This window comes from Bombus flavifrons, chromosome 15, assembly GCF_040668555.2.
Source record: "Bombus flavifrons isolate JBK064 chromosome 15, iyBomFlav1_principal, whole genome shotgun sequence".
NCBI classification, from domain to species: Eukaryota; Metazoa; Arthropoda; class Insecta; order Hymenoptera; family Apidae; genus Bombus; species Bombus flavifrons.
In genome coordinates this window covers 7,068,549-7,086,950 of record NC_138456.1, presented here as the reverse complement: position 1 = coordinate 7,086,950, position 18,402 = coordinate 7,068,549, and the positions used below count along the sequence as shown (strand labels likewise).

Sequence of the window (18,402 nt, the reverse complement as noted above, 5' to 3'; positions counted from 1 at the left end):
TTGGTAAATGGGCGAATCAGGGGAGGTCGGTTTCGCGTTTACAATGGAAAAGAATTAAGGCTCGTCCTTGTCGTGTCGCGATATCGTTATTAAAACCGATGCGCGCGTTTCGATGTTCTTGAAATAAACAAATCGAACAACATATACATTATTGATCGTACAATGCAACCCTGTTAAAATTAATACGGCCGGTAAAACAATTTCGAGAGTTATTTATTATTTTTTGCTGGCGAATTAATCAAAATGCGCTGGACAACTGGCGCGCGCTCGCGGGGATGACTTTTCCTGTAAAATTTAATTGAATTCAGAGTTGCAAATAATTTATAAATGGTAATGCGAAATTTATGTCGACCGTCCGCGCAATAATCGGATGATGAAGCAATATAAAAATAATTTAACGCTCGTTGCCCCGTATGTAACAGATTTTAATAAAAAAAGTTTAGATTTTTAATAAGCTTGGTCGAACAAGCGGCCGCTGCCATTGTTCTCCCGATTAAGGTAAAAACAAACGAACGTAAAATCGAAGTGCAAGAGCTAAAGATTGAAGGGTTGGTTCGTAACAAAGACGACACTGTCCTATGTTTATCTTCCCGTAGGAACGCGAATACTCCAACATTTTTCATTTCAATCTTTTCGTACAAAATATTCGAAGAATATAATAAATAGGAAACGAATAAATAGAAACGATAAAACAACTTCGTATCTGATGCAACAGTGGTTTTTATTCGAGAAAGATGTTCTCAAAACCAAAAAAATATCTCTGAGGATAATTGGTAATCCACAAAAGATCGAATACGCCAAACAGCAAGAGATAACAAAGGAGAGATACAAGGAAGAAGGAAGAAAGGGATTACTCAAATTGGAAATTACTTTTCCTGATACACACAGCGAAAGTTCATTAACAATTCTTAGTATTCTCTGCCGAGCCACAAACATCATTTGGACCTTTGCCATAAAACATTCCCCGAGACGCTTTACCCTATCTTTTCGCTGGTTTAGCAGTTAACTGTGAACCCTTCTCATCCTGTCCCTTGATATTGGTTGTTAGCCTGCACAAGAATTGACTTAATCCATCCACGCCACTCTTTAATGGCCGCTCGGAGATATGAAATCGTGAAACAAGACCGATTCTCTTCCGCTTGACAGATGTTGCCGGAATGTACGTATAACGTCTCTGTTCGCCGATATGAATGGATTTTTCATCGTGCCAATTTTTCCTCCTTACCATATCGCATAGAGTATAAAGGATAATGCACGATGGAATTGACGAATCGCGCGAGCTTGATAAAATCTTAATCGAGTACATGCTTGTAACAATTACTCGAGTGTAAACACGCTATTCGAGCGAGCTGCGATGTCCAGCTATTATTCACGCGATATCAACGGCCATTGCGAATTGCAAAGGAAAAATTTACGAGAATAATGTGCTATTTACGATAAAACGCGTTATCGGATATTATTCTTTCTTCTTTAATTGATTTACAGCCGCATTAATCACCGCTAATGGATTATTAGCAGACTGAAGACATTTATGTAAATGTATAGTTGAAAGAGTGGAACCTGGCCAGAGATTTGTTTCATTTACTAAATATTATAACGAGCGGTACAAGTACTTTGGATATTTTATATACTTTTGCATAATTAAATCTTCCATAAATGTAGCGTCTCACGGTTGAAATTATAAGGCGAGTTTCATAATCCTTTAAATTTATTGCAATCGCTTTGTTTCAACGATTTCGCCAGCTCTGATGTTTGATTAAAATTTGTTAAGCTATCTTTGATTAAAATGTTCGATTAAGATTACGAACGATATTATCACGGTATTATTTAATTCGTACGGGATAAAATTTCATCCATTGTAGCCATCTGCCAATGTGGGATTAGATGGCACACAATAATTTTTATATTACGTAGAAGATATTATACTTTGTGGGGTCGTTTAGTCTCCGAGAATTGATAGGTTATCGGTGTGTTTAGGGTGGCAGCGAATCCCCATAGCAACGTCGGAATACATTTCCACATGATTCCGTGCATACTGTCCATGTCATGAGTTTGGGGTTAAATCTGCGTCTGTATCTGTGCCAACATTGCACTACCTTCTGGCACATTGTTGCCCTTACACATGTGCGCTGGTTTCCCCTCGCTGCGCAACCCTCTCTCACCCTTTCGCCCTGTCTCTTTCTCTCCGTTGACCCCTTTAATCCCGCTATCGCCTTGTCTCTCCCTAACCCTCTCGCCCTACCTCTCTAGTTGACTCCCTGGCTCTCCCTCTTCTAGATACACATCTCGGATATGTGCAGTCAAGGGGAATACTCGGCTGCATAGAGAGAGTTTGTCTCATCTTCTAAATGTACAGACGACGGAAGTTAGCTAAATTTTAGAGGTGTAAAACGACTCGGTGCCGCTCTCGTTTCATAACAATCGTTTTATTCTCTCGCAGGGAACACATGACTCTTTTTATCTTTTAATTTTATCGTTTTCGCCTGATTGTTAAAGTTTCTCTTTCTCTCTCGCTTTTGTACAGAGTATTTTGCCAATTATGGTATGATCGACAGAGGGATAATTCTACGTGAAAAAACTAATCGAAGCTATAGAAGAAAATTATTTCGTGCGACGTTTTATTTTTGTCTAAAGCCAACTTGTCTAAGTCCAGACTGGACAGGAGCAAATAATCGATAGAAGGTTATACAACGTATGGAAATAAGTTGAAGATATAGATTATAACTTTCTATTTTCTTGATGGCCTTAAACGGTACAGTTTTATTCCACGTTCTGTCTAGACAAATTTTCAAATTCAGTTTCATTGGAAACGTTGCACCGTATGAAAAGATTGTGTTTTATATTTCTCCATGTAGAATCATCCCCTTGTCGATTGTACTATGATTGCCGGGACGCTGTATATTTTCCTAGTTCCTTCGAGCAACCATATTTCTACGGGTAAACATGAAGGTGTAATAAAGAGTCGCGGAAAGGAAGTCACGGACGTTTGTTTCCCACCAGATATATTTTAATATTTCAAGATACTATAAACCTTAAAATGTAATTTCCTCTGGTAGCTGTTTCTTTGCGAAAAGTTTACGCCTCAAACAGTACGTTCGTAGCTCTGTTAAATTGAATTTTGCAAGTGCATACTTTGCCGGAGGGCTGTTTGAAATATGTGCGTTTCAATGTTCCGCCATAAGATTTATTGAAATATCCATTCAGCTATTAATAAAACGTAACTTTAACTGCCTCTGTGTTGGTGTTGGTTTCATTAAAAATTTTCAACGGACCCGGGAAATTTACTTATGCATACACGAACAGCTTGCATCTAAATCGCTCGTCTTAACATAAAGCAGCTGTTTAGCTTAATTCGGGATCATTATTGATAATCAATGAGACAGAATCTCGATGATACGAGAAGATCCGTACACTGTACTGAAGCACGTATCTATTATGTATTTGCCTCTAAATCACTCGTTGTCTCAACGCTTAGGAAAAGCAACCGTTTAGCAGCTCAATTCAGGGCAGTTATCGATTTTTAACTAGACATGATCTTTCGGTAATGCGAGAAAATCCCATAAACGTAACACCAGAACACACTGTTAATTGCATTATACGCAAAGAAGATATTTTCATTAATGCGTAATTCTGCCCTACTTTTGATATAGCGTAGTACTAATTAAGTAAGTATAGCGCTAGTGTCGCGTCGCTAGTCATATAATTAATTTTATAGTCATTTCTATTCACAGCCCTCGTACCACGACTAATACGACGCTCTTTGATCGATGTTCCCCGCTACCCAAAATTTACAGTTGGCTAATTGCATTTCACGTAAGTGCTCGGCCTAGACGATTGAAAAGTAAGAGATTACCAATTTGGAGAAACTTCGTCCGGGGATGGAAGTTTAAAACTACATTTAAATATTTAAATAGAATCGAGTTGCGAGTTGAACTCCCGCCATCAGTTTCACTACCAGCTTTAACGTGATTACAAAGTTGCCGCAGTTTACTCGCTCTCTAGAAACAACGGCACCGAATGTAATACACGAATAATCAGACACGATTTCGTATCTGATAACAAACGGTTTTGTAGCCGTGGGCAAATGATGCAAAAACTATCGAGGGATTTAATTAAAACGATATCTTCGCGTTAACGAAATCAATAAGGGTGAAAGGGCAACGAGGGGCGAAAGGAAAAAAGAGGGAGGGAGAGAGAGAGAGAGAGAGAGAGAAAGAAAGAGGGAGAGAGAGAGAGGGAGCTATTGGCAATCCGAAAAGTCAATAGAACGTGGAGGAGAACCCTCTTAGGAAATCATGACAATAAATACACGAAGAGGCGAGTAGAACAAAGGAGAGAAAAAAGGCATTCATGTCGGAAGATTCTTCTTTGTGCTACGCGTGATACTTCTCGGTTACAACATTCTGTTCTATCGTTTTCCGCGTATCCCAGCGATTAAGACGAAAAGTTTGTTTTCAGAGTCGTGATTCAGGGGTGGAGAACACGAAAGAGAGCGACCAACTATACGGTTGGTATCGGAAGCACGAAGGAGACAGGGAAATGGAACGGCGTAGTAAAGAGAAAAGAGCAAGATTTTCTTTGAGATTGACAATGAGAAGAAACGAGCGGCGATGAACGTGACTAAAAGAGGCAAATAAATCTGTTGCGAAGCGCATTAGTAGCATTGGGACTGACACGCCCTCGTCAATAGCCTCTTGTAATTATCAAAAAAATACGTCTTTTTTCTGATACACTGCAGATTTTTATACGAATTAACTGGATCGTTCCTTGATGAAACATTTCACAAATTAGAAGTTAACGAAGACGCGTCAATTTTAGTTACTTTCAGTCCTTGTACATGTAAATATGATATAATTTATTTTTAATAAAGAAATGATACGTAAAAACACAGGGTACTTTTCGGTAAATTATTTCAATCAGCAAATTAATCTGGTGATTGTATATTAGAGCGAGCAGAGAAAGCGAGCGAGTAGGTAAAGTAGCAAAGAAAAGATGGTACAAACAGGAGGGCAAATAAGTGACCAAGGGTGCGGGAGTAAAAAAGAAGGGAGGTAATGCTGAAAGCTGAAAGAAGAAGAGGTATAGAGATTGGAGAAGAAAAGATGGAGAATGGGATGTGAACGAGGGACGAGAGAAAGACGAGCAATAGGTAGGAGGGGAAAAAGATAAGCAAAGGAAAAGAGAAGTGGAGTGGCGAGAGTTGAAGCAGGGCACGGATGAGCACGGAGCTAAAAGATGAAAGTATAACCGAGGCTACAGTGACTTACAAACTAAATAGAACATCATATCGTAACATAGACGAACAAGTATATATTTAAATTCTGTTTCCAATTATAATTAGCCATATATCCCTTTAAATATGGTCCCATTAAATATTGAGATTTCTTGATATAATTGACAACCAACTGCTTAATTTTTTTTTTTTTTTTTTTGATGTCTGAGAAATATATGCTCGTATTAACCGTGTTTCTGATTAGCATTTCACTACGCTAATAAAATTTCAAACCGGTGGTATACTAATAAGAAGTGTCTACAAGTGGTCGAATACTTTGGTGAGTCTGTATATATTCTTTGAATAGTATAAAACGATATTGTCAAACTTAGCAGTGGTTCCATTGAAACATCCAGCATCTTACAGCTAACTCTGACTGGCAGTTGAAGTGCAAGGGGTTAAAACCCGGCCATTTTACTTGGCTCAAGGCTCTTTTCGCCGTGGGTTAACGGATTTACTCGCAGAGCCACCGGTTCAAGTGCATCTCACAATTGCCCCTCGTTGAATCTCAATTCTTTCCGGACGATTCGATTTGCCGCTAACGAATCTTCCAGTTATATAAGCTAATTGCAAAGGAACGTCGTAGAGAACCGGGCGATGTTAATTAAATATAACATCATACTTCGTGTTGTTTGAATAAATACAGTTATTTCAGTCTTGGATAGTTGGAATTGTTTAACTCGTTATTAATTAAATGGCTACGTTTTCAGTTCATTTTATTTTCTACGATTTGATTTCCCGCTCGTCTTATGTTCATTCAAAGGTCGAGGAACGGTGAAAAAGAACAACATTAATACTTAGTCGCGCTGTACGTTTACTTTTCTTGTTTGATTTATAGGCGTCCAACGTCTCGGTAATAAATTTCACACCAATGTTTACCTTATGAGTCATTACTAGCATTGTTCGATCTTCGAGATACACGAAGAGCGCATATGGCATTTATCATCTATCATGTTCTATCATGCAATTTCAGCCATCTTCGGATATTAAATTATTTACTCGAAAAGAATTTTTTTATCTCTATAACTTTATACTTTATTACTGTCATTTGCAATCTTCCTAACGTTCGTACTTATACTTTAAGCTTTAATGGGTACCAATATCCTACAGTTGAATTAAATCCCACAAATCAGCAGATCCAAGAGTTAGTTGAAACTTTGTGAAAATAACGTCGCCGCTGGCATCAACGGACAATTAAATTATCGCCGAAGCAGAGTAGGTAACGATGCACTCGAGGTACAACATAAACCACGAGTTACGTTGGCTGGATTATGTGTATACATAACGAGCACATAGGTGTGTTAGCCGTACACGCGACAAGTAGATCTATGTACAGGACAGGTCAGATTATCGGGAAGTTTAAGTAGCGCAGGGACTTGACCGTGCCTCCACCTGTCGATGGAAGGTCGGTAAAATAATACTCTAGATAGGTCTTACTGGTAAAAGAGGTTCCTGCATCCTCAGACAATAGAAATCCCGAAAGTTTCCATCGAAATTGCCTAACTTGATTATCATCTTGTTTATCTCCCTTCTCTTGTTAGGTAATTTATTTTAATTCAACAAGTAATTTAATTTAATATAAAAACACTGTTTCAACATGCCCTGCAAGTTTTATCGCAAAGAAAAGTTGCATGATGAAACACATGGAGAACTTTTCGTCCTACTTTTAGAAGATATAGTAATACACAAAAGTTTCGAGGAAATACATATTTATAGAGTCTATAAAAGCAAGTTTAAGGAGAAGATTTAATAACGGAAAAGGGGTCACTTAAATGATAAGTTAGTGACGTAACGCGGATAATAGCTCGTACTCGCTAAAGATCTTGTGATTACGTTTAACTATAATAAACGCTCTTGAATCACGCTTTAAAATATAATTTATCGATTTCTATAAATTATTCTACTCTTTTCTTTATATCTTTCTATTTTGTACCTACTAAATTACTAATTATTAAACAATTATTACTATAAAAGGAAAATATTTGTCTGATTGCAGGACGAAGTGCTGACGATATCGGAAAAGGTGGTCGTGCGGGTTCACGATCTCGTCACCTGGTTGTCGCCTACGTTGGAATGGTCGTGGGGTCGCGAGGTGTCTTATCCACCGACCCCGACGTCATCTCCGGCGAACAGTCCGCTAAGGTATGAGATACCACAACCTCAGGTGCTCACCGATCCTGGCATCGATTTCTCAGACGTCGATAAGCAACAGAAGGAATACGAAAGCAATCACAACACAAGGAAATCGGATTGTATTTCTCAAACGAAAGTGGTCGTGCTCTCGTACCCCAGGTACTGTCGATATCGAGCACTGTTGCGTAGGCTCGAAGGTGCCGAACCGTCTTGGCTTTGCTCGTCCATAGCAGCTGCACTAGGTGGATTCACCGCCACACCAGGTACGAGGGTACTCTTCTGCAGAGATACCTTCGACTACCCGGACCTTGAAACTCATGAGCTCCTCTGCAATCACCTAGGTACGCGCTCAATTGTTAACCTATTAACCCACTACTATTATCTAATTTTATTTACCTATTTATCGAATATTTTTCTATTTAATTCTATAATTTACCAATTACCTATTTTATCTACTTTATTTATGTATCTTGCTATTAATATTTAACCTCTTAAGTATTAAAATAAAGTTATTCCCTAATCCAATTAACAGGACAACTAGAGCTTATTTTTTTTAAGAAGTCAATGTACTGAACATAATTCGTTAATCTTTAACTAAATCGACAAATACTGTCCGCTAAGTAAAAATTTTATTCAATACCCTGTTTGTTAAACATCAGATACCATGCTGTTCTTACGTGGTAATTAATAATTATTCATAATCATGATATAATTAATAATCATTGCGTAAAGTAGATACATATTAATTTCGGCAATTTTGGGTATCATTTACCGACCGAGGTTAGCTGCACGTAGTCACAGCAGACGATTGCATAGGCTAGCTAAAGACTAGAGAAGTATTTAAAAAACAACAGAACGTGTCGAGTAAAGCTAGCGGGAAGAACGTTATTGTAAGGTTCCATTGTGCACGACGTGTTGCTTTATTGGAAAGATACTTTGTAACCATAACAGCGAAGGTCATAATCCGGATTAATACATTCAGTAGAACAAACATCTATCTGCAGATATCAATCGAACTGTTCTGCTGGGATTTCTAGAAATTTTACCAACGAAGGTGACAACAGTGATGGTGTGACTTTGTATATTGTGCACATTGATTGTTTCGTTTATTTAATTTTGACGCCGCTACAGATAGACAATGACTATTTTAATGAAGATTAAAGAAAATAAAATTGTGTATTTTCAAGTTGCTGGTGAGTAAAATTATAGTGGTTCATACAAAGGACATAAGGAATGACTTTCTGGACAGAATTTGTATTGAAATGTGATACGTACAAGTGAAATGGATACAGAAACTTATAAAGAAACGATAACAATATCATATACTGATCTATGTTGCAAGTGTCCAGTGTAAAATGCGTACAGTGCTAAATTAAGTTCGAAAACTAATAATGTAATCTTTTGATGAGCAGTCGATGTTTGAAAGTTTCCTTCTTTAATTTTGTTAAAATTAGCCATATGGCATTGATATAAATAATTGCATACATATGTATGTTCAGCTCTGGTAATGTAAAGCAGATAGAAATATGAATTACAATTTGAAAATATTCGTTATGTAGTAAAACTAACCTTGTTATCCTTTTGTGACGAAAAATTTCACGAAATATAATGTTCTTTCTTTGCTGCTATTTAAAGTGATTACTTTTTAAATCGCGAAAAATTAAGCAAATGTAATAACCAAGGTTATTTTATATTCACATTTTGCGTATAATTTCGACTCGTTACGAGAAATAAAAAAATTTCACGCGATCCTAATGGCAGTCTTTTTTCTTGAAACGGAAATCGTGCGAGACGTGAATTGCCCTGTTATTAATTTAATTCCAATGGTAATCATCATCTTTTGTGTGTATCGCATTAAAACAAACAGTAAGACTTTTATAACCGTCAGATATTAAAGAAGAACATTACGGTATCGTAAACGTATAATGTTTTATATATGTATTTAGCCAGTAATCCAGAAAAACACAATCAGGGATATATTTTTCTTAATCTTGCCACAATATAGCAAATGTTAAGTAACATCATACATAACGCAACTATTAATTTCTTCTAACAGATTAGGAGTATCTGATAACAGAAATGCAAGAAATCTTAAGGAGATAAAGGAATACTTGTTTTCTAAATTACTTTCTCGATTCTTCGTTATTTTATTGCATTCTTAAAGGTTTAATCTAATGAGAATGATTGAATTAATGATTAAAAAAAAATTATAGAAATAAACAATGTAAAATAATGTTTTAGCGCCGAAATTGAAAGGAAGACCGAGAAGGAAGCGTAAAAAGCGTAGCGCATCGCCAGGAGAATCGAGCAACGAGAGCGAGGCTTCCGTGGCGTCTACCTCGAAGAGTGCCCCAGCGAGTTCGAACGTGGTGGTACCGAGCGTTGGAAGGCCACCTTCGTCGGTGGTACGACGAAGCGAGCGAAAGACCACCGCCGAGGAAAAGAAATTCCTAACGGATGTGCAGAATTTCATGAACTCGCGGGGTACGCCTGTCGGAAAGATGCCACTGCTGGGCTACAGACAGAGTCAGTATCTGTGTGACGTCCTTTTTTTTTTTTTTTAATTGGAAGGAAAACTTTTTTAGACACCTTCAATTAAGATCTCATATCTTCGTCTGCATACATATAAAAACATATTAATATATTGTAATTTAAATTGAAACAGTGATTGGTACTGTTCGAAGCTGATCTACAGCAGTGTTTCCTTTTGACAAACTCATACGTTCCTTATAATAAATGTTCTAAAGATACAACGAAGATATCGGACTAACAATGTTCTTTTGTTTACAGTCGATCTCTTCCTATTTTATACGAAAGTGCAATTGCTCGGTGGCTACGATTCCGTCAGTGCTGGTCGGCTCTGGAAGAACATTTACGACGACATAGGTGGTAATACAGGATCCACCAGCGCTGCGACTATCACTCGACGACATTACGAAAGGTACAGTATTCGAATGATTTTATGTACTAGCGATCAAGTCAGTGACGGTCTATGGAATGGGTCGTACGAACAGGTTGCTGTTACCCTATGAGAGGTATCAAAGAGGAGAGGAAGCGAAAGTTAGACTAACACCCGGAAGGCGAAGTAAGAGTAGCAGCGTGTCCGAGGAGTCCGAAGATAATAAGCAAGAGACGAACGATTCATATCCATCGGAAACGCCTCCCCCTGCAGAAACGAATGTTACTGCTACAACTCCTCCCCTTCAATCAATTGTATCGTCGGCAGCAGTAAGTATCGTTGAGATACTTCATCATCTATACTTTATATGATGCTCGTTCATTGAATAATACGAGCGGTATGATAATTAAATTTATCTTTACAGCCGTTCCTTTCGAGCGAAAAACCGAAGACGGAAACTGGCAAGACGTCGTCTCTGCGTAGCGTACGAGTGAAACAAGAACGCTTGAAATCGTTAAATACTATGATTGCCAATAGTACGCCATCACCCAGCCAACAAACAAGCCAACTACCAAGTCCACCACCTTCTTCTAATACGTCAATTTCAACGCCGAGTAGTACACCTTCTACGACACCCACGAATGGTACTGGAAGTCAAAGTGTATTAGAGAGGCAGCTCAATAGTCCTCTGATATCGCAACAAGTTCCACCGTCGTGTTCACCGCCGGGTCTTCCGGTAACTACAGTGGTAACGAATGCTTCTACGGTGGTAACATTAACACCACCGCCGGAGAAGGATATGAAAGAAATCAAACTAGATCCTAAACAAACCACCCTGTTGGCTCAGGGTAAGGAGAACATACCGTTGTTCGGCGAGAAGTCAATTTTCGCGGAGAAGACGATAGTGCCTCCTAGATCACCAGAAGTGATTGACCTTGAAACGGAGAGTGACACGAGTAGGGATAAGATAATCATTCCCAGTTTTAAGAAACGTAAATTGGAAATACTTCGCGAGGGTGGTCTTGAAGTTACTGCCGTTGACTTGGATACGCGACCCAGCGTGATTCAAAGCAATCCTCCTGCGCCAGCAACAATGAAATCCGAAGAAAAGCCGCCAATATCGTATCCTCTTCCAGTCACACCTAATTCCATTCCTAAGTTGATTTCCGTCACCGTAACGCCGGACATAGGGCATATGTTATCGTCTCCTCAAGAGCATCAACATCATCATCATCATCAAGCACGGTTACAAACGCCGACCAAGCAACATCCCGCTCATCACAATAACAATAATAATATTATGATGAATAATAATAATATGGTGAACAGCCGCGTAATAAATCTTGGTACTTCTAATAACGCCGCGTTGCTACAATTGTACGCGAATGCTAATGTCCCGCCACCAGCGTCGTCAGGGTTGCATCAAGCAAATCATCGTTTCGTACCGCCAATTGTTCCTAACGGTAGGATATTTCCGCCCAAGGTGACACAGTCAAAGTCGATATTCGCACACAACGAAAAAATGGTTTACGGAGATCCGAAAGAGATTCCTATCCCTCCAAAGTATCGTTCCACGCTGCATCGTTTGCAGCCGCATCAGATACACAATAATAACGACCCTGTGTACAGCGGGGTCCTCGACTTAACACAAAAATCGAACAAGCCGGTGTTTCCGAGGCCGAGCTTAGAAATAGTGAAAGTACCTGTAGTGCCGAGGCCTAATCCATTAAACTTGGAGATGAGGAACTCGTCGATCAAAGAGAAACCAACAGATTGTTCGAAACGAAGTACCTTCCCTGGTTACCAGAACGTACTGGACAGTCGAACGATGGCTTCGAATAACTTAGAAATTACGATCGTAAACCCTAAGCAAAAAAATAATCACTTAAGTACACCGACGCATGTTCGAGTATCGAGTCCATCTAGAAATAGCGCGATACCTGTGCAAAGAAGGCAACACCTGAATGGCAAGTACACGACGAGGAGTGAACCAGTTTCACCGTACACACCTAGGAAGCCGAGTCATCCTGTTATACCGAATGTACCTAATCTAAATCACCTGAATAGTGGAAATTATCCTAGAATGGCAACGATTCAGCAACAGAATACGATCGATAGGAGAAAAAACGTAGAAATGAGCGGTGGTAAGGAGCAGCATCAGCATCAGCATCAGCAGCATTCACTTCAACATCAGCATCATCACCAGCACCAACATATGCATCAACAACATCAACAGCAACAGCGTCGAATCAGCGAGGGCGATAAATCGTTAATCGCTCAACAACAACAGCAACAACAACAACACCAGCCACAGGAACCGAGGCAAACCGAAGCTGGAAGACGACACAGTGTTCCGAGTATACCTTCTGGTTATGTACCTACGGTACCGCAAAACAATCCAGCTTTCTTTCCACAACTGCCAAACACGCCCGGCAAGTTCCTACCGATTTTAGATCCCATGTACTATTCCGCATTCTATAATGGTTTATTTCCCCCGCCGATTCCGCCCACGGCTGCCACGTCGTTTTTACCGCCGGAATTTAGTGCGTACTATAAAGAATTACTTGCTTCCTCGCAACCAAGACTGGGGATGGCGGGGCAGCATCAGCCAGCTGCTCCAACGTCTAAGTAGACAATGGGATCTCATCTAGGGTTTCCGATGTGTAACGAATATCGGTTTCATTTCTAGAGACAAAGATCCGTCGGATTCCTCGCTTCGAATTCTATTTTCACTGAAATTACTCGATGAGGAATTTCCTCGTAATTGTCAATAAATAATAAAGACATTCAGCGAATAAACTTAAATCGCGATAGAAGAATGTGTATTTACGTTATCGTTTAAGCATTTACCGACGATCATTTAAAAATACACTGTCGTTTTGAATAACGTTCTAAATATTCAATTGTAACGATATAGGAAGAATAATACAGTGTCGGTCGAACGTAAAAAATAAAAAAAGAGGAGATCAAACGAAGTTCGAACCATAAACGAAAAATAGGTGCATACAGTGAAATAAGTGTGTACATGCATATATCATGCAATAAATTAGGTAATAATTTTTTATATGTAACAATAATAACGAGATAACTTCATTGTAAATGGAAATCGATGAAACGATGTTTCGGTCTTATTTTAATTTTTATATATATTCGAGAGGATATTCGATATTAATTAAGAAAAACGTACTAAAACACTGTGATAATGATTAAAGGGAAAGAAGAAAAAAGCAAAAAAAAAAAAAAGATTAAGAAGAAAGAAAAATACTGAACTCAATATTAGAAACGAATGAATGCAGTTGACTGTTTTTCATTCGATAAAACAATTCTTTCAACGTTCATTCTTCACGAAGTTTAAATGTACATCCGTAACGGTCAAAAGCTAGGAATAATCAATTAAGAAATTCAATGACTATTTTACGTTCTTTTTTTTATATCTTTCCGCGAAAATGTAAATTTTTTCAGGAGATTAATTCAATTCTCCATTATGAGTCCAAATTTCTTAATTTCGAACGTGCGATGTGATAACTAAATAAATATATAAATAAATAAAGAAATATATATAAATACATATACATGTGTATATATATATATATATACATATATGTGTATATGCGAGATCTTTAACCGACGGATCGCCAGAATGTATAATTGTTTATTGTATAACGATAAATCTTACGTAGTAACGATCGCGAGAACCCTATTCTACTGTGTAAGTTTAGACAATTTTCATTGTATTGACACGTACACACTATCACCATACACACTAATCTGTAGTCAGTTCTAACAAATAAGTGCACGCAAGCGATGTTATAGCAACGAGATATGTATATATTGTATATAATCACGTATTCGTTAAGCTAGATAAATTCCCTGCATTATATCTTTCAATATTACGTAAATGCGTTAAGATTTAGTAAATGTACAGGCTGTCTTATTTGTGTGGCCAACGATAGTCGTATCGCTGCATATATATAAATATATTCTTATTAGGGTGCAACGCAATATTTTGCAGAATACTTCTAGAAAATCTCTTGTACATTGAACTATAACGAAACGAAAGCGTAGATAAAAAAAAAAGAAATGTTTTCATTTTTTATTGACAGAGAGATTGCTCGTGAAAAATAACAAATCAGAGAGAAAAAGGAAAAAGAAGCATGCGAATCTTTTATTTTAAATTCCAATTAAGGAGCACCATCGCATAATTGACTGATTAAAATACGCGTGATCGCTGCCGAAAGCGATCGAACATCGCGGGCCACCAAAGTTCTGAAGAAAAGAAAAAAAGTACCGATGGTATATCCATGTTAAATGTAGACATATTAATAGAATTTGTTCGTTTTAGGATACTCTGATAAAGGAAAAAAAAAACAAAAATAAAATATCAGATAATGTTAAAAAAAACATTCGTACCCCTAAAACGTACAAGAGTGTAAAAGGTCCTCGCCTGACCATTCTAGCAAAATCAGATTTCTATATCGATGTCTTTCAATTATAAGTTGTTCATGTTTGGAAGTTCTTTTACGAAACAAGAGTGAAATGGTGAGCGTTGTTGGAACTTACGATCGCGGTTTTTTGAAAGGTCTTCAAGCTACGCCCGACGCGCCGAAAAGTAGAAATCATTTTTCTTTTCTTTTCTTTTTTTACTTCAATTGATTCTATTATCATCGTAGCATAAAAGGAGCACGAATTATTTTTTTTATATAACAAATAATCTTTTTATTAGATTTGCCTTGAAACGCTTCTCTTGTTCTAATGGTGCTATGTTGCAAGGTATTTGTAAGAAAAAGTTCTTGTTTTTTTTTTCTTTTTTGAGCTTTTACGAAGGAAAACCGTCGGGAATCGACAAAGATCGTTGACGTATTCCGAAAGAAATACGATCTAAGACAGACCTTCTTCACGTCCAAGTCTGATAAACCGTATTTCAAAGGTAAAAAGACTTCTGATTTCAGAGTGTATGTATATATCAAAAGCAGATCCGTTATTGTTGCGATTACGATATAATTCCGCGAAATTCATTTAACAATGGCTAAACGAATTGGAAGAAGTGGTATGAAGAAGAGGAAGAAGTTTTCTTTTTCTCGGAACAGAGAGTAAAAAAAAAAAAAAAAGAAAGAAAAGTAAAAGGAAGGGCTTGTACGAGAATACGTGCCATAAAACTGCTTAGATAATGACTTTCAAAATCGAACGATAACGACGATCGTTTGTATGTGCTTTTAACGAGCCCTTTATCAACTAGAAAGACTATAAGAATGTAGAAGAAAGTTTAAATGAAAGAAAAGAAGTGCAAAATTCCATAGGGGAGATTTTATGTAATTTCTTTTTGTTTTGTTACCGTGGATGTTTTAATCTCGAATTATAGTGCGTGAGCGATAAAGAGAGAAAAAACTTGAAAGAATGTACGTATGTGTATGTGAGAGGGAGAAACAAAAAAAAAAAAGCAAATGAGAGAGACATCAAAGACGCGCAATGAGATAAGAATGTATGAATGCGAATACAGAGCAGAAATTAGAGAACGATTAATATTCAAAAAAAAAAAAAAAAGAAAAAAAGAAAGTCTATGTTCGTTTTTTGTTTTTCTTTTGCGAGTTTTTCTTCATTTTGTATACTTAGCAGTGACTTTTTAGCGTAACCCTCGTTTCCCAATTTAATAATAATTATTATTACGATACAAATATTTTTTATTATATGGGCATTTCAGTTCCTAACTTGGAAATAAAATATTTACTACGAATGAATTCGTTATTGACAGAATTCAAGCAAGTGAACGTGTTTCTCCCTTTAGAAGTTATAATATTTGACATTTTTTATTTAAAACGTCTAAATTTTTATTTGAAGTTTAAAATAAAACGATTTGAAACTCGAAACCTATTGAAACGTGCTTGCTTTTGATTTGATGCATAAAATGCATATTTCCATTGTTCTATTTAATAATAAAAACCGACGATCTCATGCTCATAATGATGATAACTGAAGCATTGACTAGTAAGTATTAATAACACTTTTATGATCTCTAAATAATTATTCTAAATAAAGATCTCTTACACAAAATATAAAAATACTCGGAAAAATCTATGTAAAAAATAGAAGTGATAAGAATACTTTCGATTTATATATTTACCTCGAACATATCCTCTGCGCGGTGCTGTGAACTCAACGAAACGACTAAAATGAGACAAAAAAGATAATGGCGCGGAATGCACAAGTATGTGCCGCGAAATTTAAAATGTCTTTACGGTGGCTATAAACTGATAACCTGTTTAACCAGTTCGGTAATGGTAGACGCAGAAAGTTCTGCCTCACAAAATCATTTCTACTCTGTTTTCCCTACTGATTATTTTTATTCGACATAACCTTACTATCTCATATTTTACTATTTCAATATTATGTACACAAATTCCACAGAAAAGAGTATAATTATAATACCATCCTTTTAATTATGCATGTACGTTTTCAAAAATCATCAGATCGTTTCATTAATAGATTCAAATTTACATAAGAGATTAGAACGACGATTTACAATATCACATTCAGTAGAAGATTCAGTCGTAACAAATTTTTTCTTCTTAAAGCATGAATTTATTGGTTAACTTCCGCATTTAATTCGAATGTTAATTATCGGTGGTCGGCATAAAGGTTAGTTTCACATGGTCTTATTACACACAAAGTACACAGCATTGAAGCATCTTCTACCAAGTACAAAATTACTATTTTAATCTACCGTTAATTCAATCTGTGCAAACGCGTATTATGAATGCGTATTATAGATACGTAGAATTCTTTATTTTCTCTACAACAATAATGTACGATTTCATAACTACATACAAACCTTTAAATTGTGCGATACAAGAAAGTATTTCATGTTACGTTTATTTTGTCCACCGATAACCACAGTACATTGCCAGTATCTCTAATTTTACTCATTTTCGTGTTTGTATTGAGCATAAAGTATTCCGACATTCCGTTTATTGGAACCTGCTGCAGGACAAGTAGTTCATATAACTCTCTTACTGGCTCTCCTTATTACTTACGATTTCTCGTTCATAGTAGTAATTCAAGTTCAGAAAAAATCAATCCAATTAGAAGAAGTTTATTCAATTGCCCACTAACTAAAATTTCGTTTAAATATATGGACAAACGGACTAATTACACTCTACCCAACGTTATAAATTGTAGAGGGCGTAATAAAACCTCTGAATGGTCGGTATTACAGAACATGTGACGCGATGTTCCGTAAGGTGCCAAGTCCACTTTTATTGTTCTCGATGATTGAGTTAAATATGTTCCACATATAAATATGAGTCGCACAGATCGTAAGAAATAGTCCAGTCTCTTTTGAGATCGATATTTCAGAATGCGAAATACGAAAACCCATATAATATCAGGTTTATTCCATATTTAATCAGTGGTTTCACGATCGAAACCCACATCAGCGTTGCTGCCAATGTACCTAGACGAACACACAGATATGTATGGATTGTACACGTAGCGAATAGAACAAGGTGGTAGGGTGGAATTGTGTTTACCTCTCCATCCCCCGATGACAATCGGCAAACACACTTCGATGTAGGATTGTTGCGCACTGCTGCACGCCAAACTGCCTTTGTGTACGTAGTATACTTGCACAAATCTGCAGATCAGAGACGAAATTCTCGAAAATTCGTATTCACACTTCACGAAAATTCACTACTTCACTCTACTTCGACTTACTAGTTTCATAACGAATTTTGTACTGCGATTATCGCAATTTCTTCGATACTCCCGCCAAACGATTCGATTGTAGAGGGCGTCGTTGCATGCTATCGAACCTTCATAAATTAAGTAGGGGCGATCTAATTGTTTCCTTATTAGGGAACAAATACGGAACTTTCTTTGATTATTAAACACAACAAAATATCTATATACGTAGCTAGTATCCTGATTTGATATATTATTTAAAAGATTCTGGACTTTGGAAAAATAGAAAAAATTCTTTCAATAAATTAAAAGTGTAGGATAAACGATACTAATTTTAAGTGCGTCGATTTAATTTATTAGAAGAAATGAAACTGCTTTTCGCTGTTAACCACTCTTCAGGTAAATATCAAATCTTCATTCAAAA

The 18,402-nt window shown here is 37.0% G+C and overlaps 1 protein-coding gene and 1 long non-coding RNA gene across 5 annotated transcripts in view; one reads left to right on the top strand and one right to left on the bottom strand.

Moving 5' to 3' along the window:
• The window catches only part of LOC138187786 (homeobox protein 13), a 173,435-nt gene extending 157,267 nt beyond the window's left edge, over positions 1-16,168 (top strand). For 2 of the 3 annotated variants that reach the window (XM_069128921.1, XM_069128922.1), the window contains exons 3-7: positions 7,269-7,746; positions 9,647-9,931; positions 10,196-10,346; positions 10,420-10,633; positions 10,729-16,168. In XM_069128921.1, the coding sequence (XP_068985022.1) occupies positions 7,269-7,746; positions 9,647-9,931; positions 10,196-10,346; positions 10,420-10,633; positions 10,729-12,936 (3,336 nt within the window). In that variant the 3' untranslated portion in view covers positions 12,937-16,168. Of the gene's footprint in view, positions 1-7,268; positions 7,747-8,403; positions 8,599-9,646; positions 9,932-10,195; positions 10,347-10,419; positions 10,634-10,728 lie in introns of those variants that run through there. The other variant, XM_069128923.1, reaches the window with a different exon arrangement.
• Positions 16,169-17,154: 986 nt separating this feature from the next.
• On the bottom strand, positions 17,155-18,137 carry LOC138187800 (uncharacterized). 2 transcript variants are annotated; one of them, XR_011175260.1, is made up of 4 exons: positions 18,012-18,137; positions 17,828-17,931; positions 17,333-17,751; positions 17,155-17,279 (listed from the first exon to the last, which is right to left on the bottom strand). It is a non-coding gene; the product is annotated as an uncharacterized LOC138187800 (long non-coding RNA). The 2 variants fall into 2 exon arrangements; XR_011175259.1 differs by having other exon boundaries at positions 17,828-18,137.
• Positions 18,138-18,402: the final 265 nt, after the last annotated feature.